General features: G+C 40.6%; 1 protein-coding gene across 38 annotated transcripts in view; it reads right to left on the bottom strand.

Annotated features, from left to right (window-relative positions):
* The window catches only part of ARHGEF28 (Rho guanine nucleotide exchange factor 28), a 115,879-nt gene that overhangs the window by 15,499 nt on the left and 77,600 nt on the right, over positions 1–22,780 (bottom strand). For 18 of the 38 annotated variants that reach the window (XM_086866716.1, XM_086866703.1, XM_086866717.1 and 15 more), the window contains 15 exons: positions 22,467–22,607; positions 21,749–21,999; positions 20,699–20,821; positions 20,190–20,307; positions 19,053–19,307; positions 18,085–18,161; positions 17,234–17,412; positions 16,489–16,583; positions 15,415–15,597; positions 12,747–12,878; positions 12,109–12,194; positions 8,905–8,943; positions 8,768–8,815; positions 6,507–6,986; positions 2,992–3,283 (listed from right to left, as the gene is read on the bottom strand). In XM_086866716.1, coding sequence (XP_086722842.1) covers positions 2,992–3,283; positions 6,507–6,986; positions 8,768–8,815; positions 8,905–8,943; positions 12,109–12,194; positions 12,747–12,878; positions 15,415–15,597; positions 16,489–16,583; positions 17,234–17,412; positions 18,085–18,161; positions 19,053–19,307; positions 20,190–20,307; positions 20,699–20,821; positions 21,749–21,999; positions 22,467–22,607 — 2,499 coding nt within the window. The remainder of the gene's footprint in view (positions 1–2,991; positions 3,284–6,506; positions 6,987–8,767; positions 8,816–8,904; positions 8,944–12,108; positions 12,195–12,746; positions 12,879–15,414; positions 15,598–16,488; positions 16,584–17,233; positions 17,413–18,084; positions 18,162–19,052; positions 19,308–20,189; positions 20,308–20,698; positions 20,822–21,748; positions 22,000–22,466; positions 22,608–22,780) is intronic. The other 20 variants (XM_086866712.1, XM_086866722.1, XM_086866706.1 and 17 more) reach the window with 3 other exon arrangements.

The following is a 22,780-nucleotide window of genomic DNA, read 5'->3' as shown; positions in this document are numbered from 1 at the left end:
ACCGACTATATCCTGCACAGGTGTCAGAAAGTGGAGGCACAAGGTTGGAGACTTTCTGAAACTTTGCTAAACTCTCTGGTGGAGAAATTATGCCCAAAAAAGAAAAAGGAAATCTGTTTCATAGTATGAAATATTTGTATTGTTTGATTTGACTGACATTCCTTAGGAACAAGCAATTTGCATAATTTCTATGTGCAGAGTCCCTCAGGGAATTCAGTACTTTTCTCATCCCCCACTCCTTCCCTGTACCGTGGTCCTGATGCAAGACAGAAGTCTGAACCATTCAGACTCATGCACTGCATGATCAGAGCATAAAATTCTCGTCACCTTCTGAATCACAAATGCAGCCTTGGAGTGTGATGTCACGTCCCTCTGTGGGGGGAGGCCTCCAGCCCTGACTGCTCCAGCAGTGCAGTGGTAGGCTTCACACTATCATCTGAACCGTGAGAATGCTGCAAGGATTTGCTTCACTCCTCTGCATAAGGTGTCCTGTGCCACTACCCGGGCAGTAACTGCTTATTTTGCCAACACATCTCAGTCAGAGATGTTGGAGTCTGAGATACAAAATGTGTGCCCTTGTTTCTGATACTTAGTTCTAAGATCCAGAAAAACACTGAATTTCATATAACATGAAGTTCATGAGCATGTTTTCATGGTGGTACATGAAAACAAGTGTTAAAGTTAAATAGAAAAGCTAAAGGTGTGAGTGTGTAGATTAGAGAGTTTTCTTAAGTCACTGGGTGAAAAAGTTAGTTTAGAGATTAAGCTAGTTCAGAAAGCAGAAAGCAAGATGGAGGATTAAGAATGTTGTTTCTTTTCCTGCTTCTTTCTTCTTCATGTTCTTCTTCTAGAGGTTTTTGGGTAATAGTAAGTGATTGGATAGAAAATGCTGCAGTGCAGCACACAGGTGTTGGGTCCTTGGGTCATTAAGAAAAATAATATACTTGTCTATTGTTAATTGGATAAGAATAAGTATAAAGATAAAAGAACTGTGTAGTTCAGGACCATTTTGTACTTTCAAAGCCAAAGTGAGCCACAAGGCCATTCTGTACCATCAGAAGCAAATGAGCCAGATTGCAGTGAATTAACCTTTTGCAGCTAGTCTGGAGAGACCTGACAAGTTTTGTAATAACCTTCTAATAAACATGAGAAACAAGATTCTAACGAGCTCAGGAGATCTCTTCAAACCTAGAGAACTCAGATAAGCGGGGCTCCCCGAAAGGGAAGATCCCAAAGGAGCTCAGCTCAGAGGAGACTGAGAAAAACAGAAAGGAGGAAAGAAAAATACAGAAGTGCAGTAGAATCAGAGAAAGAGAAAAAAGAAACAAAAAAGACTTACAGAGGCTTACTCTGTAGCTAGAGCTTGTCCCCAAGAGTGCTGGGACTGCCTTGGTGCCCTGCTACCAGGGCAAGGTAAGGATGTCTACACAGTATGCACTGACAACAGCTGAACACAAAGCTGGTCCCTTGTGTCTTGAGATGCAGAAGCTCCACCAGCTTATCCTAGAATCAATGCAATTAAACTGGTACAAGCCAGTTTAATTAAAAAAGATGCTCTCATGTGGGCTCAACAGAAAGTGTCCTGGTTAGCTTGTATCTGTATGTATGTATGCAAGCTAAGCCACTTTTGAGAGGTTTAAACCTACATTTGTGTCCCTTTTAAAATCTGCACTAGCTTAACCTATACCTATAGCTAAAATGACAGCCGCAGACAAACTAGAATGAGTTTCACCAGGCTACTTATTTAGGCATTTTTAGAAATATTAATCTCTTTTACTAATCAGCTTGGCTTGCTGATTGTGGTGATGTGACTAGCCTGCCCTGCCTTTGATTCTAACATGCTTTGTTTTCTAACATGCACCAAAGACTAATAAGGCTGTACTGGATGCCTGTTTAATACATTATAGGTAGTAGTAAGGAGTAAGTTCCTTAATCACAGATGTAAGACAATTAACCATTGTACCTGTGTATGTTTTCAACTCTTAATTCTGCTGCCCACTGGTCTTTGCTGTGACCTGATCTGCGTGAAGCTGATGTGAGAATAGAACTTATTCTGCACTGCCAGCTGCAGAAAAATGGGAGCTCAGGCACTGCTGCATCATTGACATGTCACATCTCCTGAATTTCACAACTGTGCAGAAAATCCCTTCAGATTATTTAATCTGTTACACCAAAAGTGCACCATTAGCCCCCAAGACTTTTAGCTCATGTTTTTACATCCTGCTCTACAACTCACCCTAATGAAAGAAGTTAGATCAAAACAAATATTGTGCAAATTGAGGAATAAACCCTAGGCAGTTTAGAGTTTCTCATAAATTTTTAAGACCTTTGAGGAATTTTCAGTGCATTCAGTGCTTGGATAGGCAGCCTCTTCCCCTAATTTTAGTAGCCACAATCAGTTACTGCCATGCAGCCTACATATCTTTGGGGTACTGGTAAAATGCAAGAATAAAGAAAGGTAATGCGATAAGAGTTACTAATGTAACACTTCAAAGATTACATTACTCCTTAGAAGTGATATAACTGTATGTCCACAGATCTTTAAAGGTATTTTAATTCATCAACGAAGCAAGAAAAGGCTGTTTGAAAACTGATTACAATTCTAAGGTATTAAATCAGAAGTTATTCTAACCAGAAATTATCAAGCAGTGCACATGTGCTCACAAACAATCAGTGAAATGCACTTGAAAAGAGTGGTTTCTGCTTGCAAAAATAGGTGAAAAGCATTGGGAAAAGACTAAGAGAAAAACACATTCTGAGTACTATTACGCAGACACAAAAAGGAGTTTCACGGGTTTTCAGTAATTTTCTGTATTTCTGTTCTGCTTATTTTCTCACCTATCACCAAAAATCTTGAGAAGAAGCATGCAACCGTTTTATCAAAATCTCTTGCTTCCACCACTACCAAGCTGTCTTTGTTCCTAGGACTATTCAGCCAGAGAGGAGACAAACTGCCTGTAAGACTGGTTAATTAAATTAAGTATTAATTACCATTATCCTTGTTGCTTTTGCAGGAAAAAGACATCTGCTGGTAAGGAGTAGTGGATTTCCACAGTGCATTAGTTAATGCTTGCTGACAGGAAGTGTCCATTTTGAGGTTCAGTTGATTTTCACTAGTCCCTGCTACATCAGAATTTGAGATATTCATCCCATACACACCATCCTCATAAACGAGAGAAGAATCTGATTTGTTGATTCTGGTTAGGGACATACACACTACAGCTTCATTGACGTAGAATGCATTTTCACCATGTATCCTGTCCAACTGATTATTTCCCATTATCTGCAGAAGGGGAAAAAAAACAAAACAAAACAATGAAAAACAGAACAGAGAATTGTATTTTCACCTTTGTCCAGTAACAGAACCAGATAATGACAGAGTATGTCAAGTTGGAAGGTGCTCATAAGTATCATGGAATCCAATTCCCTGCTTCTCACTGTGTAAAACTAAAGTGTATGACTATGAGTGTAATCCTGAAGAGACCTTATACCAGGATGCAGAAAATTAGCTGCCAGACAGAATGGGGATTCATAGCAAATAGTAATCTAATCTGCCAGAAGTTAACCTCAAAACACATTAAATTTGATGTGCATTCAAGAATAAACAGCAATAACCTAGAAGATCTGGTCTTAGCTCACCTTGAAACAAGCAATAACTGCAAAGTAACAGATAAAAAAGGACTACTAACTGGGATGTATTGAGCTCTGCTGACTTCCAGAGGGTTAATGTTTTGCCTCATGGCTCAACAAGGTGCCACTTCCCATATGTAAATCTGTACTCTGCAATCCAAAAATAACACTGTACCTCACACAGACAGGCAATTACAGAGAACAGGGCTGCAGCAGTCAAACTGGGGATGGCAAACAGCTTTAGCAAGCAAGCCATGGCTCCCAAGGGTGGAAAATGCAACTCCTGCAGACTCTTTATCTGCAGGTGTTTATTAAGGCAGATCTCACAAAAAAAACCCCAAAAAAACCAAACAAAGAAGCCCAAACAAATAACAAAAAAAGTAGGAGTATTAGAGTGAGTTACTGCATTGTTTGGTGAGTTAAGTGTAATACAAAAACACTGCACTGGGAATACCAGCTGACTGACAACCACTCAACGTGTTCTGATGCTGCAAGGAGATTGGTAGTGGAAACATGGGAGAAAGATAATCTTAAGGTCTGAATGGATTCAAAGCCACATAATCTGCTTGAAAAAAAAATACAAGTAGCCTTACAAATGAAATATTAGATCACAAAAACTACTACTCTCTGACACTCAGCATTTAATTATTTTGATATCCCTGTATCAGACTATTATCCTCCAACTTCCCCTCCTCAAAAGATTTCAAAAGTCACATCCATTAAAGCAGATGGGCAACTTCAGTTTTAGTGTTATCATTTACTTCTTTACCACTGCCAAACAAGTTAAAACCACAGCACACGCTATGCTAGTGAGAAGTGTCTTCGTTGTTTGGGCTAGCAAGCATATATGGATAAGTGATGTTCACACGGTGCTCACAAAACCCAGATGAAAAGTGGGAGGTCAGAGGCCAGTCCTTTACCCCCTCATGAAAGCACGGTCTTAGATGCCAAATGGTCTCTGCCTGTTATGGGTGAGTTGCCAGCTGAAAAACTATGGAGGTGATGGCTTGAAGAAACGCTCTACAGACTTTCTCGTGAAAATGAGAACCTGAGGGGGGAAAAAAGGCTGTTTGGGTCAGTGAGCTTTCCATGTGTAGAAAAGCCAGCCAAAATGTTTTGATTTTCAGGTGCTTTAGAAAACAGTTGTGGAAATCAAGACCACACCCACCAAGCAGGTATTAGAGATGAGGATCTACCTGGCAGGTGAGCACCCAGGCAGCTGAGTTCAGAGCCAGACTGCATCCTTCACCCTCAACAAAAACTTAATCATTTTTAGTACTGAACACTCGAGCAGCTTCAGAGATACTTTAAATTGCACCCCCAAATAATAAGCATCTCCAAGGATTTATACTGTCACGGATGGAGCCACACACCAACCTCTTCCCCTAGGGGGCTGGCTGTTTCAGGGGAGAGGACAGCAGGGCCTGATATGTGGGGTTCACAAGAGTGTGATGTTTGTTACTCCTGGAGGTACACCTTTTCCTCCCTGGAGACAGTGGTCCAGGAAAAAGAACAGCAAACAAAAGCTTCATTAAGTGCTTTATACACCTAAGGATTACACTAATTTAATTCTCCTACAATATGGAGAGATACAAGGTATCTTACAAATACAGCAGAATAAAATACAGCTACTCATATTTATAGTTTCTGCCTTCTCAATGTAATAAACATCTGGCTAAGTTTGGGTTTTGTAGGGTATCCAGCTTAAAATCACAGAATGGTTGATGTTGGAAAGGATGTCTAGAAGACACCTGGTCTAGCCCCCCTGTGGAAGCAGGGCCACACAGAGACAATTGCCAAGGACCATGCCCAGGCAGCTTTTGAATATCTCCAATGATGGAGATTCCACAACTTCCCTGGGCAACTTGTTCTAGGGCTCCATCACCCTCACAAGAAAAAAGAGTCTTCTGGCATTCAAAACTAGTCTTCTGTGTTTCTGTTTGTGCCCATTGCCTCTGGTTTTGTCACTGGGTGCCACTGGAGAGAACTCTTCTCCAGGCTGAACAGTCACAGCCTTTCCTCACTGGACAGATGTCCCTGCCTCAGACAGGAACTTCACCAGACATCCATCCTCCAGTCTCTACCTCCTCTTCACCCCACAGCTCTATGCCTCTCTTGTCCTGGGGGAGTCAGTCTCCAGGAGTGTTCAGAGCAGAGAGGAAGAATCCCCTCCTTTGACCTACCAGCAATACTTTGTCCAGTACAGCCCTGGAGACTCTGTTCCACCTTTGCAGAAGGGCATGATTTTTGCTCATGTTCCACACCAGGACTCCCAGGTCCTTTTCACAGAATCATAGAATCATAAAGGCTGGAAAAGATCTCCAAGATCATTGAGCCCAACCTTTTACCCAACACACCACCATCAGGTCAACTAAATCATACCGCTAGCTACCATGCCCAGTTGCTTCATGAACATTTTCAGGGATGGTGACTCCACCACCTCCCTAGGCAGCCTGTTTCAATGCCTGACCACCCTCTCAGCAACAAAATTCTTCACAATGTCCAAACCAAACCTACCCTGTCACAGCTTGAGGCCATTTCCTCTTGTCCTCTTACAGGACAGGGAAAAGAGGCTGACTCCCACCTTGCTACAACCTCCTTTCAGGGAGCTGTGAGAGTCAAGATGATTTCCAGTTGGTGATCCCCAGCATCTACCCATGCATGGGGTTGCTCCTTCCCAGAGGAAGGACTTAGCACTTTCCCTGCTTAAACTTCGTGAGATTCAAAGAAAATGCTTAGATGTGCGTGAGTCTCAGCTTCCCACAGGTTCACTCATTACAGTAAGAGCCAACAAAACCCAGACATCCTGGTCTATTCATCAAGGCAGGTCTCTAGGAATTCAGTCAGGGATATAATTACAATGGGGAAGCACAAACCTCATAGTTCCCTTTGTATGAGAACAGGTTGTCTTGCTGATCATGCTTCCAGTGCCACATGAGTTTCTTCTGCATTTTCACATTGTCTCTTTCTCTCTCCACCATTTTTTGTCCCTCCTGGAGCCTCTCCAGATTCTGTTGGTACTCCTGCAGCTGCAGCGCCAGTCCCTGTTGGCTCTGCGCCAGCAGCTCCTCCTCACACTTGCACTCGCGCTCCCGCTGCCCCAGCCGGCCCTCCCTCGCCTCCTGCTCCCGCTGCCGCTGGTCACATTCACGCAGCCACCGCTGCTGCTCTTGCTGAAACTGCTGCTTCAATTTGTGTATGTTGGCCAGTTCAACCTTCTGTTTCTCCAGATTTCGGTATTTCTCTTGTTCCAAAACGAGGTTTGGCCGAGAGCCATGGCTCCGGCTCGTCTTCTCATTCTCCTGCAGTACTAACCTGTGGAGCTCTTTGTGGCTGTCCTGGATAGCCAGTGCTGCCTAGACACCACAAAAAAATCAGACACAAATGTTTAAATGCCAGCATTAATCCATTTCTGTGTTTTTACATGGGATCATTATATAAAAATGCTTCAACTTTTTTGGGAGGTTATTCTTCAAGCAAATAGAGAAAATTCTGTGATAATGCCTTTACATAGAAGTATTTCTAAAATAAAACTCAACTCTTTTTGAGCACTTTTAACAAAGGTTGTGGTTTACACTTAGTATTATTATACATGTTTATGTTACAGCTGTGCATATGCACTTCAGTTACAGCTGGGGTCCTGTTCTGTCAGAGGACGTAAAGACACACAGGAAAAATGATATTTCATGGCTGAAAAGAGCAATAAAGCATTGGGAACGCTATACTCACCCAAGTATTCCTAACACAGCTGTGACTGATACACATAAAAGTGTACTGTTTCCAGCAGAGTTGACTCTGACTTTAAGGCTCTCCTTGCTAACCTTGCTACATTGCAATACAACTAACATCAGTCCTAGAGGCACCTGCCAACACTGCCATGTCACCAGGACGGTACCACTGCATGCACCTGACCAAGGCATCAGTGCAAGCATAAACCTGCAGTATAGTGATGGTTTCAGGTTTGATGTTCCTATTTTACAGCCAAGAGCTCTATATTCCATCCTTCATGAGAATGTTGTGACATTGTTTGCATTAAAAGCTGTGACATCCTCCAATAACACAAAAACAAATAGTTGGGATTAAGAAGAAAGAAAAGCAAGAAAACCCTAGATCTGCTGAGGCACTTCTTGCACTGTCTGTATTCAAGAGCTGACATGGGAATCTATGTCAGCAGACATTCCCAGAGAATTCACGTAGCCCCACTGTCCTGTGCTGTCCACCCCAGAAAGTTATTTAGTCCATGCAATGTGCCATCTGCACTTTCCTTGGCTCTTCCTCCAGTATTGGGTCAATTCCAGTGATTTGTAAACAGGACAAGATCCTCTGCTCGTTTCTCGGCACCTGACTGCCCATTCATGGTCTGAGCCATTAAGGCATGATCCTAAACCTTATTTTACTCTCCGTATTTGTTTTTCAATTACTCAAAAAATTTTGCCAGAATTACAGGATTTTTGTTTTGCTTTTGCACTGCTTCAATACACTTAACTTCTAAGCCCAGGGTTTCCAGGATTATTATGAAGTATGCTAAGGTCAAAAATCAAGTATACTCAAATGAAACATTTAAAAATAGAATTATAAATCTGCAGCTAAATAAGGAGAAGTATGAAGTAAGAAGAAGTAAGCTAAGACATACAAACTTAGCATAAAAGAAATGAACACTTCATACTAAGACACTACAGAATATACAAAGTGAAATTTAAGCATCTAAAATGGTCTGAGTTTGCTACCTGAGCTACCTGGCAAAGTTACTGCTTACTACAATCCAGGAGTACAGTCTAATCAAAATACAATTTTTTTTTCAGTTTTTTGAACTATGATTTCAGAAATCTGTATGTGGAATGACATCAGTTCAAGTGGAGCCATTGTTTTGCTTTCCTGCTAGGTTTTTGGGCTGTACAGACATCCTCTTTTGGGAGGAGGGACTGATCTCTAAGCAAGTTAGTGTTACTCAGTTCTTGAAAGAATCCTACCACTGATGTAGGATAAAACTATATTCTGTGGCAATTTATGCAACATTCAGTAGAGATCAGTATCATTAATGTAATGTCTAAAAGTAGGACAACATGGAAACAAATCTTTAGAAGTAAATTATTAGGACAAATCAATTACTCTATGAAGTCAATAGTGGAGTAGTCACCTGCATGCTGTATAAGAGACGGGTTAAGTTCTGGATCGCTTGTACAATCTAGAAAATAAAAGAGAAGAAATTTCAAAGGTTTGACCACTGTCAATGAAATAGTTATTAAATTCTGTCTGAGGTTTAAATTTACTCACCTCTGTCCCTGTAGATCCTGAAAAATGCATGCTTCCTCCCTAAAATAAACACAAGTAGCTTTAAAAAGCTGTTTTAAATTTTAAAATTGTATCATCTAGGCAATTTTTTTTTAAAACTAGTGTGACATATGGCTAGGAAACGTGTACTGAGACAACACTTTACATGGGCATATGAAAAAAGACAGAAACAACAATCTATGAAGACTAATTCATCAATAATGGAGTTTCCATGGAAATTCAGAATTAGAGATTCTGAAAACAACTGTACAAATAAAATTATTTCATCCACAATTTTAATCCCTAGTGAGTAATGATACATAAAAAAGACATTTCAATTCATTCTTTGTTTACTTGACACTTTTGAAACACAGTAACCAGACTTCTGTATATACAGCACAGTGGGGTTTGATTACTTACAGTAGACTGGAACAGCATAAGACTCTTCAAAAAAAGAGATAATAAAGTACCAAGAAACTAACAAGAAGTCATGGTGGTGGATCAAAAAAATGCCTTAGGTGCCCTGGGAGATGCTGTGCCCAGTACGCTCTACAAAAGGCACCAACATGGTCACTACTATCCTCTGCAGCAAGGCACAGCTGCTTCACACTTTCCATCTTGCTCCCTTTTCCTAAAAAGTTTTTTAAATTTATGGTGTGAAGCTACCCATAATCTCTTCAGCATGAAGAATAGCTCCTCTGAGAAAGATAAGATGAAATGATGGGGGACTGTTTCAAATACAATCCCTTCTGAGACTATACTGAAAAGACTTCCTGTATGATTTTTCTCCTTTTTTTTTTTTTTTTTTTTTTCCCAAAGAAGCAGAGGAGAGTTTGGGGAATATTTGTTTTCTCTCTGATTCTCTTAAGTTCTCTACTGAGTCTCATTTTCCACCACAGAGAGCAAAGCATCTGCTACATTTAGATGTAATAACTGAAAATGAAAATGAGAAAGACCAGCCCCCTAAACACAACCCAACACAGACACCCATGGGGCAAAGGGAGTACCAGCTGCATCATTTCCTCCACTACTCATGTGCTCATTATCTCTCTTCAGTATTTCCTTCCATTCCCCCTCCACATCTTCACCTCCTCCTCCTCACTGCATCCACAAGCCATAGAAAAGCTCAGCTCTGCTATGAAAGGAGAGGATTTTGCAGGGATGTCTCTGTGCAGCACAAGGATGGACTCAAGATAGCTTTGCTTTTCCTTAGCTGAATGATGAGCAGTGGGTAAGGAGGCAGCACAGGGCAAAGAGGGAGAGAAAGAAGGTAATGCTGGAAGGGTGAGGAAGTGTGTACAAAGGAGACCATGCGCACTGAACAAGAGCAGCATTTCTTTCAGGTTTTTAAGCCCTTTCTAATTGGAAAACAGATGTGCACAGGGGTAAGGTTTATCTGGCATTGGCTTGACCAAGAACTTGCAAGTGGCCAGTCCCAGTGCCCACGGTCCCCTCACTGCAGCACCACTTGAGTGCTACGACATGAGGCTGAGGCAAGTTTAGCTGAGCTGGCACATACCCTGCTAGTCCAGCCAGGAATGAAGTAGTAATTTCAGGTGTTCAACTGTGCCGAAGGCCACCACCACCTCTCTGCCACTGTTCCTGATCACCTTGGTGCAGAGAGATGAGGATGGTCAGATTCCAGGGCAGGCTGCACTGTGCTTTGGATAGTGCCCACAGAGATACACTTACAAGACAGGAGCAGGGGAGACAAGATGGGGATCACTTCTCACAGCTTCCCACTGAGGCCCCCTCACATTGCAGGGACAATGCTTTTCCTTCCAGTTTCTAGTCAGCACCTAACCTCCAAGCTGGGAGCTCTTGCCCCCCTGTCCAGCTCCTGTTTTCTCAAGCTAGCTGGGCTGAGTCAAGGGCTGGCACCCACAGCCCTGGGACTGCACATCCACCTCCCTGGAAAGCCCTAGCTGTTCCTCTTTTCTTTGCTCATTCTGCCACCTCCTGGTAAGTCTGATTCTGACATGGTATCAGAAGATGTGATACATGCCTTACCCAAAAATTAGGCCATAAATAATAGGATAATGACTTAGGTTGGAAGAGTTGGGTGCAGGTCCCTCCAACTTCATGAGTAGGCATAGCTTCAAAGTTAGAGGAGTTTGCCAAAGGCCTTCTCCACTCAAATCCAGGAAATCTCCAAGGGTAGAGATCCCCACAACCCTTTTGGTTGCTCATCCTTGCATTGAATTTTTTTTCCTTGTATACACACAGAATTTTCCTTACTGCAACTTGTAATCTTGGACACTCATCCTTTTGCTGTGCACCTCTGAGAAAAGCCCGGCTCTACCTTCTCTGTAAGCCCAATGGCAAAATTTCCACGTGGAACTACTGCCATTTTTAATGGGCTATGTCTGAGCCCCTCTACCCTCTCCAGGTTCTATTCATCTTCAGCTTCTCTGCCTCCTCACTGGGACTTTTGTTTTCAAACAATTTTTATTCTTGTTTCTCCCCTTTATTCCTTTTGTGATTCTTATTCTCCACCTAAGGGCTACACTATTTATGGTTCACTTTATTTCCACACAGTAATTCATGTTGCTTACTCCAACACTCTGTTTCTACATAAAATTTGTCTCTCCTAGTTTTGTCCAGAGATAATTTTTGGTTCTGCTTTTCTCTCCAGATTTCCTTATCAGCCCTAGGACTATGCAAAATGGGCACTTTCTCTTCTCTTCTCTAATAGAATATTCTCTCTCATTTTGTTTTGATTCAAAATTTTGAAGCAAGCCAGTGTAAAAACATCCATCATATCTTATGTGCTTGTTCTTAGGACAAAGTTCTTCCAATGCACAACTCTTCCTTGCATTAGCTGAAGACTTTGTCACTGCAGGAGACTTTCATCCTGTCAACAGGAGGAGGGAGTGGAGGGAATACTGTTGTCAGCTCCGTAGATATGCATCTATTGAATGATGATAGTAGAGACCCAGCCTCATAAGAGGCCCATACAAATGGATTTAGAACAAACTGTTATTACCTGTTATTGTAACTCACTGATCTTGAGCCTTGCAGGAAAATCATTCTGCACTTGGATTGTTTATGACTGTTTTTTAAAATTTTATTATTAAATGTAGTTACCTCTATTAGATTGAATTATATAGATTTGAGTGAAATTCCCCATAAAAATTTGAATAGCATGTACATACACAGTGCCCAGACTGCTGTGTGCAATGCAGGAAGAAAAACTAGTTACAATACCTTATCCTCAAGATTGGCACATGCCATTTCCTTCTCAACACTGAGATCGATTTCTGTTGGTTCTTCAATTTCTTTTCTTTCTCCATCTAACAAACAAAGCCCCAAGAAAATGAAAAAAAAGAAGGTATCAAAGCACATCCTGACTAGAAAAACAATGAGCATGCTTTTTTACCGTTACTCAGAAAAATGAAAAAGTGATTTTTATAGTTTGTAGTTACATAATGGATCCTAGGCTGGGGAAAAACAAATTTGCAAGCCAGGATGGCACACGTGGCAGAATCCAGTTCTTCTACCTTACACTATTTCATTTACAAAAGGCTGGGGATAAGTGTAACCACAACACTAAAAATGCTCTGTAGCAATGTATTTTACACGACTTTATTAGCAATACTGTTGTGAGAAATTATTGCTACCCTTTGCAGCTGAAATTATTGGAATATCAATCGTAGTTTTCAAGCCTCCTAACAAAGGCGTTAACAAAGTTATAAAAAAATTTACACTACCTGAGCATGTGCCCAAAGACAACTTTTATTACATTATTTTCTACTGATTTTGACCATGGAGGCTTTCCAAAAAAACCAATTCGGTATCGATTATTTCAGCACTCTAAAGATGTAAAAGCATCAAATTTTACTCACCACCCGGAACAGATTCTATTATTTCATTGGCAGAGAACCTATACTTCACACTTAAATCCTCAGTACTTTCCTCTGGTGATCTGTCTGTTTCGCTCACTTGTGATGTTGTTATGGCCACATAGAGACTTTCAACTAGAGGAAAACACACATAGTTACAGATGCCACTTAAATAGTTCCTTAGTGCATAAATCAATGCCATTGAATTGATGGACCATGGAATAATTTGGCTTTTAAGAATCTTTCAGAGGTCACCTAGTCCTATACTTCACTCAAACCTGGTCAGTCTAAATTGTGTTGCTCAGAGCTTTGCACACACAAGCCTTTAAAGCCTCTGAAGACGGAAACTTCAAAGTGTCCCTGAGAAACCTGTTCCACTTTTTCAACACTCCCATGATATTTAATTTTTCATTTCAGTTAGTTGGAATTGCCTGCATTTCACCACAGGACTATTGTCTCTTGCCCATGTGTTCTTTTATTGTCATGTCCCTCTGCAAGAAATCTGGCTTCTCTATATCCTCCCATTAAGCTCTTGTGGACAGTAATGAGATCCCACCAAGCCAGCTAGCTCAGCTTCTCTTCAGAGGTCGTGTCCTCCAGCCTGATGCCTTTCACTGGATTTCCTCTACTTTGTCAATGCCTCTCTTGCCTAGGAGCAGTGCAGCACTTGTCATAGCAGTCCAGATAGGACTCACCAAGGTTAAGTAGAGGAAGAATCACCTCCCTCAACTTGCTGGCAACTCTCCTCCTACTGCAGCAGCCCAAGAAGCAGTTGGCCATCTTTGCCACAAGGGGAACAGCTGCCTCATGGTCAACCTGCTGTCAAGTAGGACTCCCAGGTCCACTTCCACAAAGGTGTTTTCTACCTAATCAGCGTCCAGCCTGTACCAACACATGGGATTACATCTTCTGAGATGCATTTCTCTGTCAAATAGCTAGGAGTTCCTCTTAGCCCATTTTCCCTATTTACAGAGGTCTCTCCAGCTCACTGAATGCTCCACCTCATTCAATGACAGCTATGAGCTTGCTAAGAGTGTATTTGATCCCACCTGCATTGATAAAAATGTTGAACACTAGTGGTCTCAGGATACACCTCTAAGAGAATCCCCTAATAACATGATACCAACTGGATGTCATATGACTGACCTGCTCAGCCCAGCAGTCCAGCCTGTCTTCCACCCAGTTAAGCAGTTTACATCAATTAGATGTAACATTACATAAGAACACTACAGCCAGTGCAAACAGTGTGGAAAGTCTGAAAGAGTGGTTAACAAGGTAACCAATGTGAACTCTTCTCTCACCTTAAAACCTGTCAGGTTATTCAGATACAACTTGACCTAATTAATCTGTGACAGCTGCTCCAAATCATCTTCCTGTCTTTCAGGTTCCTAGAAATGTCTTCCAGGAGGATTCTCAGAGATGCTGGTGAGACTGACTGTTTTTCAGTTCTGTATGTATTCCCTCATGGAGTGCAAGTCTTACTTTCTTCATGTCATCAGGAACCTCTCCTGATCACTGCGACTTCCAAAGCTGACAGAAAACAGCCTCACAGTGACATTGGCCAGCTTGCTGAGCAGCCTTGGATTTACCCCATCTCATCTCATGGATTTGTGTATATCTAATTTGCTTAAGCACTATGTAATTCTGTCCTTCTCTACAATCTTCTACATCTGAGCAATGCTTTATTCCCTAATTCTTCTATTAGCTCAAGGACTTAGTATTTCCATCCTGGAAAATGATCCCCACAAATTGTCTACAATGTAAACAAAGTGTTGTAGAGTCCTGAAATCCAAGACATCATCAACATCAACAACAGCTTGAGAGAAAGTGAAAAATAAAGAAATGGGCAGAATGAGGTGTGTGATAAATTTAGGTTGCCATTTTAAGTATTTTTTGTTCCATCACCAACTTACACTGCCCTACAAAAGTTTAATCAATTTTATCAATAAAGTGGTCTTTGACTTTAACATGATGATGAAGACCAAGCTCCACTGCTTTATAGGTTGAAATGTTGTTGGTAGCACACAGTTCTCAATTTAATTGACATGAAAATCAGGACTCAGTTTACCAGGGCTCTTTTCCACTGAGTTTAGAAGAAGTTTAGTTGAGTTTCCAGCTAGGCAAGGTATCTACAAATACCATTCCCTTCCTTCTTTGGTAGGACAACACTGTAGATGGTGCAGCCATCTACCAACTCCCTCTGTTACAGCAGGCAGAAAAAACAGAGATCCTACATCAATTCTGGCAGGTGTTTCCGAGTAGAAATTACATTTGTTCCGTATGCGATCATACAGGATTCTGATCTGACACCAAAATCATCCAAGGTAGGTGAAGGTTGGGGACCAGGTGCAATATCATACTGCAACTCCTGCTGTGCTTCACAGAGCTGTACTGTAAGGACAGCTAACAACCTAGCACCATGCCCCTCCCAGCATATATTTAATGCTATGCCCTTAACATATTCATTATTTTACAATCTGGCAGGTACCATCTCCTTTATCTAACAAAAATAAACGTGACTGATTTTTCTTCTATGCCCTTTGCCAGTTTTTGACACTGCCACTTCTTGAGACTTGACAGTTGCAACACAAGGCAACATGGCTGCACTTGGTTACTTAAAACATCTGCCCATGTGCAGAGCCACCAACCCACTCTTCCCATGCAAACTCACCTTCTCTGAGTGCTGCTGCCAGCAGTGAGGCAGCCTGTGGAGTTTCTCCAGAATCGGGTTTGATAAGTAGGTGAGGTTCTACATGGACGTCTTCAAACCCACACAAATCTCCCAGTTCTGCATAGATACGCAACTTTTCTTCTAAATAATTACAGATTTGCTGGTCCTGGTTATTCAGTGATTCTGTCAACCAAAATTGAACAGTGTAAAAATAAAAAATGTATTATCATTTTTTATGCTGCAGGGAGAGCACGTTCCCCATTCATCTTTCTAATATTTATGCCATGTAGAAAGTGCTAATTCAAGTTAAGTTTAAGAGGCCAGGACCTAAATTTATCTAAGTTCATCCCACAGTCTGTCCAAATGAAAGCTCACACACATATTGGCAGAGCCTAGATCAAAGCCCTACCCTGATGAGGTGGCTTTGGCTGCCCTCTCTGGCCCTTATTACTCCTGCTGCACTCACAATAACACATCAGTTCCATTTCCTGGAAAAGCAGTTGGCTCATGTGTGCTAACAATTCAGGGCTTCAACATCAAACACCTACTTCCAGCAGAGGATAATCATCCCTGTGGCTTTCAATAGGACAGATGTTGCTGCAGTTTCTCTTGTCACAGCAGTATAAAGATGTGGGAGTTAGGTGTAGGGGCAGAGAGGAAATAGAATTTATCCTTATTATCTATATTTGCAGATAAAAATGACAGCAGCAAAAGACAAAGTGCCATAAACAAGGATAGAGCCACACAACTTTGAAGATTCAAGGCATTTTCACAAACCAGAACTACCTGGTCCTGATGATAACCTGTGAAATTCAGTGTTTGTTTTGAAAACACCCATTTTTATTTTTCTTTTTTGGTTATAGTAATGTAGCAAAAACACTAAAGTACTAAAGTGTTTGGAAAAAAACATGCTTCTCTTTCACATTACACCATCAGACAGCCCCATCTGTCTCTGCTGTGACTCTGCCTGCTGAGCCACTTTGAACGCACCAGCCAGAATGGGTGCACAGCCACTAATTCATCCTGAATTCTCAGGATGCTGGAACTCTCAGAGCAACAGGAAAGGTACCACACCTTGATATTTCTGAATTCTGTATGCCTTGGCCTCAGCAATACGTCTGTCCTCATCAGAGTCAATCATTTTTACTTCTTCTTCTTCTTCTGGACAACTTCAAAGATGAAAGACAATGGTGGATAAAGCAAAATCTGCACATCATCTATTCATCTTCAATACAATGTCATATTCACAATAAACAGAATACAACACCAGCACCTTTTGCAACAATCCAGAAGCATGCCATTTGTCTGCCTCCTTAAGAAGCAGTAAATGGGCGTCAAGCAGGCCTTTTTACTCTGGTAAGGATGCACTGTGCAGCATGAGAGTGGCTGGGGCATACACACAGGTCTGTGGTCTCAAGCATAAGCTTGGGTCCCATCAGTAGCAATGTTTCCCCCACCATTCTTAATGAGCTGCCACCAAGATGACAGGCATGATTTGTGATTTCCTCAAAATGATGGTATGGACTCTGGAAGGCAGCCAGTGCCAAAGGCAAAGGTGAGGGAAGACTGGTACAATGGCTGTGTAAGGATGTCTAATGAGGAACAGAACTGGTCTGCTGATTCAGTGGGAAACCAAGAGGAATATGGGAAGTGTGGCAGGAGTGATGAAGAGGCTTTGGCACCTTGAGCTCAGAGGAAAACCAAACTCACAGATGGACCCAGTGCTATGCAGAACAAAGAACATGCTGCCATGAATATCCAACCAACTTCCCATCTCCTTTGGACTACCAGCATGAAAACCAAATCCCTTTTTCTCTACCTTTCCACTGCCTCTTGAATATGCCTCATCCAGTTGTTACGTTCTTCTTTGGAGCTGGTATGGATCTCATACATCTCAGGCCCTGCAGCTGAAGCACTAATCAGAAACATGCCCCTTTCTTCATTGGCTACCTCTCTTACTATGAGCTTCTGAAGGGAGATGACTGAAGGTTTCTGGTCCTGGAGGAAATAGTCAAAGCACATGCATAACAAATTACTTTCTTATAAAACATCACAGTCTAGAAGGAACACAATTTTTCAATTCACTGAATTAACACTGATAGTTATACTAGTCCTGGTATAGTCAGACTACTGAAAGTTTTGAGTAATCAGACATTTTAAACTATTCTTTAAAATGTGTTGTACTGTCAATGAACAAATTAAGCACTAGATATGTGCTGAAAAGAAAATCTCAGAGGCTCAATGATACTGAGACACAATATTCATATAATATTTATATTTATATAGTTCAGGAACTTCATTCATATCTTTTATATGTGTTTACTACTACATTTTCAGTAACAATTGCTCTTCTGTTTGTTTTATGTAACAAAAAATTAAAATTTGTATTAGACAACTGAAAGAGTCTGCATTACTTCCCATCTTCACAGCCATGTAAAGTACAACATTAAAGAGATAATTCTGTTATTTTCATCCTTCTCCATAAAAAAAATATTTATTTTTGAAAACAAACTTAATTTTCTATATACTGACATACTACAGTTCTGAACACACTACCAGAACTTTAGAAAAGAAAAAGTTATGTGGGAATGTGCTGGATAAGGACCTAATTTTTGAGAAATATACAAATAAATGTGCAATGTGTGTTTAAATATCTGATAATATACTCACAACAGCAGCAAAGATGTATTTTTGATCCTTTTCTTGTAAGAACAGTAGTACATCTGTTAGAAGCAGAGCTAAGATGTCTTAAAATGAGAAAAGAAAAATAATGGCTTTTAATTAAAACTGCAATCAGTATTAAATTCTTATTTTATCTTTATAAAGGGAGAAGCCCTGGGAATATCTCCTAGAATCCTACAGTAAACTAAACAGGAAATGTCTGAATTAGCCCACAGTCTGCATGAAGCACTTGCACATCCCTTCTTTGTATCTCCCAGGAAAGTGCACCATGTTGGAGCACAGGCCCAGGGAAAGAACAAATCCTTGCACCAATGGCAGTACAGCTTTCTTAAGCCATTCACCTGGCAAAGACTACCTCACATAACCTTGCTTTGTCCATGCTGTAAAATACACTCACAGCACAGCATTACACTGGTAAAAGCATTTCTAGAATAAGGATCATCAGACAGCTTTATAAAGTTGTACAGCAAGTACTAGTACACTTGGAAAAAGCCCAATCCCCAACATGATCAGCAGCAAAAATGAAAATCTGAGCTTGCATGTAAAAATTGTGCTCCAGTCAAATGTGGCCTCAGAATTTCTTTTCTACTATGGATGTCTCATTACCACTGAGTTGTTAATGAGGTATTTTCAATGGCAAATAATGTGAGCAATTAAAATGTACAAGTGAAAACACTGTATTACAAAACAAAATTGAAAACAAAAAACTAGAAGGAGGGGACTGGAAGAAGAAATGCAGATGGCATTGTATGCGAACTTGTGCTCCTGCACAGATTACTCACAAACCATGGCAACTTCTGGAACTGACCATCCAGAAATTAGTGGGACATTTGCAGTACCATTACCTCAGACATTCTTAATTGCAACATAGCACAAGAAAGTATTTTTATTCTTTAACTAGTCTTTGAATGTTATTTGCATAAGACTTAAAGGACTTTACTGCTCAGATGAAATACCTTTGAACCGACCAGTGGCTGTCTTCCAATACACTAAACCTTCATGAAGAAGTATCCTCTCTTTCCTCATCAAGTCTTGCTTCCTAAAAATGTGGCCATTTTTCAGCTTTGTATATGTTTTGTTTTCAGTTCTACTGAGAATTTTCAGCAGCTTTTGCTTTTTCTCATACTCATTCACTTTCAAATCTACTGCTGCTATTACATCCTTAATTAGATGAAGGGCTGTGCACAGGTCTATATGCTCTTCTGTTCCTTCTGTATGAAATGAAAAATAAACAACATGACACTAGTCAGCATATTCAAGAGAAGATATAAATCCTTCCTTTCTGGAAACAATCAGCAAGATGTGAAGCTTAAATTGATAAACTTGTTAATTTAAGTTGAACCTTGCAACCATCTTACTAGAATTATTAGAGGTATATACCTTTGTTTGACTCATCTATTAAAAGATGACCTGTGCCTCAGATTTATTCATTAGCCAAAACAACACATTGAATAGTTTCTGACATATTTATGAAGTGCAAGCACTTAAAAAAAAATTGAGGCTAAGTAAATCATATAGCATATTATTTTTCTGGCTGAGCAAAAAAACCCTTGAAACAGGACTGCAAGTAGAAAGGATTTGCATTACATATGCAACTTTCTACAGTGCTCATTTACTGCCTGTTTGGGGGGCAATATCTGTAAGTTAATAGTAATTGTAAGATTTTCTACTAAGTTCCAGAGAGGGCTTTCAAGCTCTGCCTGAAAAAACGGAGTAATTTACAAAATATTTGCCTATCCCTACTTAGAAAAGACTCCTCCAGAATTAATTCCGAAGGTACAGGTGTGTATCCGAGCTAGTTCACATACTTTAGTCAAGGTCTTTTCCTAAAACAAGTATGCTCTTCTGGACTTCTATGGCCTATCTGGGTGCAATATCAGAAATCTTCACAACCCAGCCTTGACAAGGCCTATATAGACCAGACAACCCTGTTTAGGTGACAACTGCCTGAACAGTAGGTATTCACATTGCTCTGGTTGTATCTCAACAGAGCAGTGAATTTAATCTTTTGTGATACTGTAGCTGTGCAAATTCCTTACGTTAGAAACGTGCTAGGATTTCAGACATGAAGCAACACTTCAGCTTTTATTCACCTTTTGAGTATTGCAATATCCTTTCAACCAGAACAGGGTATTTGGTGATCCGCTGGGTGACGAGCAAAATGCATTCAGGGATTCCTCGGCGTCGTGCCAATAGGTTATTATTTCTCAGCTGCACAGATACATATATATACCTTAAGTAGTAAATGCATATTAAACCACCAATTGACTAATAAGAAATATGATCTAAAAGCATTAGAATAAGTTAAAACAAATGCTGGGTAATCTGAACCATCCCCAAGGAGCAGTTGCTCTGCTGAGGGATGAGGCGTATTGTAATGGGAACATGTGTGTAATACACACTGGATGCCAAAGCATTCTAAAATTTGAAACAAAGCTGTGATTTATCAGCTCACTAGTTCAGAAGGAAAAACTTTTGCCATTTTTATTAGCTATTAAAAGTGAGTTACCGAATATAATTCCAACCCTAAATCTAAGTCATCACTATGTACCTTTTTCCTGAGCATTTTGTCAATAGTGCTCATGATTCCACATTCACTTACTTTAATAAAATTCTGGAACTTCTTGTTTTGTTGCAGCTCTTTGAAGAGATTAACAGCTTCTTTCTGATGGCTACAAAACTCTCCGTATATTTTCTCCATTTTAGTTGCATTTTCCTCTGAAAACTGAAGAAATTAATAAGTGAGTTGTGCTCAACATTCTATCTGATAGGAAGGTGTATACCTTCAACCAGTGGATTTTGTACAAGTAGGGAGCTTTCATATTACTGGTTTATCAAGTTCTCTGGATTTCACTAACAAGGTCTGTTACTACAGAATGAAAATAGGCTAGTTGTTTTTAGGAGCAGGAAGAGGAACATAGGCTGTAGAGAGCACAAGCAACATCCACTGTAGTCTTGCCAGTAACTGCTAGAACATTATAATAGCATTTCCTTCACCTCTTTGCAAACACAACCCTCTGAGGCTCGTTTACTTTTGTCTGATCTTCACATTGCTTCTAGACAAGGTAACAGCTCAGCTCTTTATTGCAGTGGAGTGAAAACAGACTGACCAAAGATGAAAGGCTACATCTCCCTTTCACAAGGAACTGAATTATGAATGCCAAGACATCAGTTAGCTATTCCTCAGCCACAGGAAACACCTTGCAACAACCCCTTCCCCAGTGAGCAGTATCCTGGGATGTAACAGGCCAGATCACAACAAGAAATTAATGGGTAGTTTCTTTTCCATTGTCACAGTTCCTCACATCTCTACTCAGCTGATAAAAAAGTGAATCCATTGCTTCCATTTTTTGCAGTCCATAGCATGCCAGTAGCCTTTTACTGCAAACATGGCCAAGTTCATTGCTTTCCTTGTCGCTCATACTGCCTAGAGAGAAGTCTATCCCGAGTTCATCACAGTTACCTGACAATAACAATATTTTTTCACATTGCTATTTCATCCTGAAATAATCAGGGGAGGGAGGACAGGTTTTGAATCTTTTTGAGGCAACCATAATTATCTTTTTGCCCACAGAAGTTTTAGAGTAAAAAAAAAAATGTTTAAATTTGGAACCCTGAGCACTCAAAGGATTACCAGAACTGATGCTTCTACCTGCTGCACAAGGATGTCTCCAATTCTGCTGATGACAAAATTACGCTCACTCCCTGCCTCATATGATTCTTGCCGTCTGTCCTTCATTCTGCAGAAGAATTGCCTGTGCATTTCCAGTAGCTCATCTAAGCAGGGGAATAGTCTGTCCACCATGCTGCGGTCAAGCTGCAGTTCTTCCTTCATCCCTTTCCTGAATATTTCAGACATAATGAACAGGGTATGGATGTGATGTACTTCTGTTTGCATCAGCTCTGCGGTATAAAAGAAAAGAGCATAGCGTAGTAATCCCCTGAATATTTTGCACACCTTCTAAGATGGACTTTAGTCTATCAAATATGCAGTCATAATTCCTTTTTCTGTATGAAGCTCAAACCTAATAGATTATGTCAGTAAGAATACTTAATTTATTTGGCTCTGACACAACTCTCCCTGTATTCCACTGAACAAGCTGTGGTTGTAATTGCTTGAGCTGGGGATTGGATGAAGCCCCTTCCAATTTCAACCATTCTGTGAACAGGCTAGGCATGTCTCTGGTAGCTGCTGCTATCCATTTCCTTAGCTCTAGGAGACATTGTAACTTGTCATAAAAATGTTCTTTGAATCTTCTTGTTGTTTGGAGTTGAAGCATTCCATTTTCTGGATATAAAGCATGAAGGTTCCCTCTATATTTGATGCACCAAATTGTGTTTAAATCTACACACAGCTTTGAAATACTGACCAAATATGACATCCTGCCGCTTGATGACATCCTTTTCTTGCTTGCTACAGAACATCGGATCCACAACAAGCCTCCAGGAGTCTGCCTCAAACTCTTCTGCATCTGTGCAGAGATCAGTCCACTGAGACAAATCCACATCATCTATGACAAAATTTATATTTCTTTAACACAACACATATAAAGAGCAAGGGAAGTCCCTTGGCACATGCAGCTCTATTCATATAGGAAGGGGAGCACATCACAGAGATGAACTACAGGCAAGAGTTCTGCAAAGAAGTCTGGCACTGTCTGGAAGAAAGCTGGCACTGTCTTTA

Source organism: Cyanistes caeruleus, chromosome Z, assembly GCF_971803275.1.
Source record: "Cyanistes caeruleus chromosome Z, bCyaCae1.hap1.1, whole genome shotgun sequence".
Classification (NCBI taxonomy): domain Eukaryota; kingdom Metazoa; phylum Chordata; class Aves; order Passeriformes; family Paridae; genus Cyanistes; species Cyanistes caeruleus.
The sequence above is the reverse complement of the archived record's forward strand: the minus strand, read 5'-3'. Positions and strand labels throughout refer to the sequence as shown.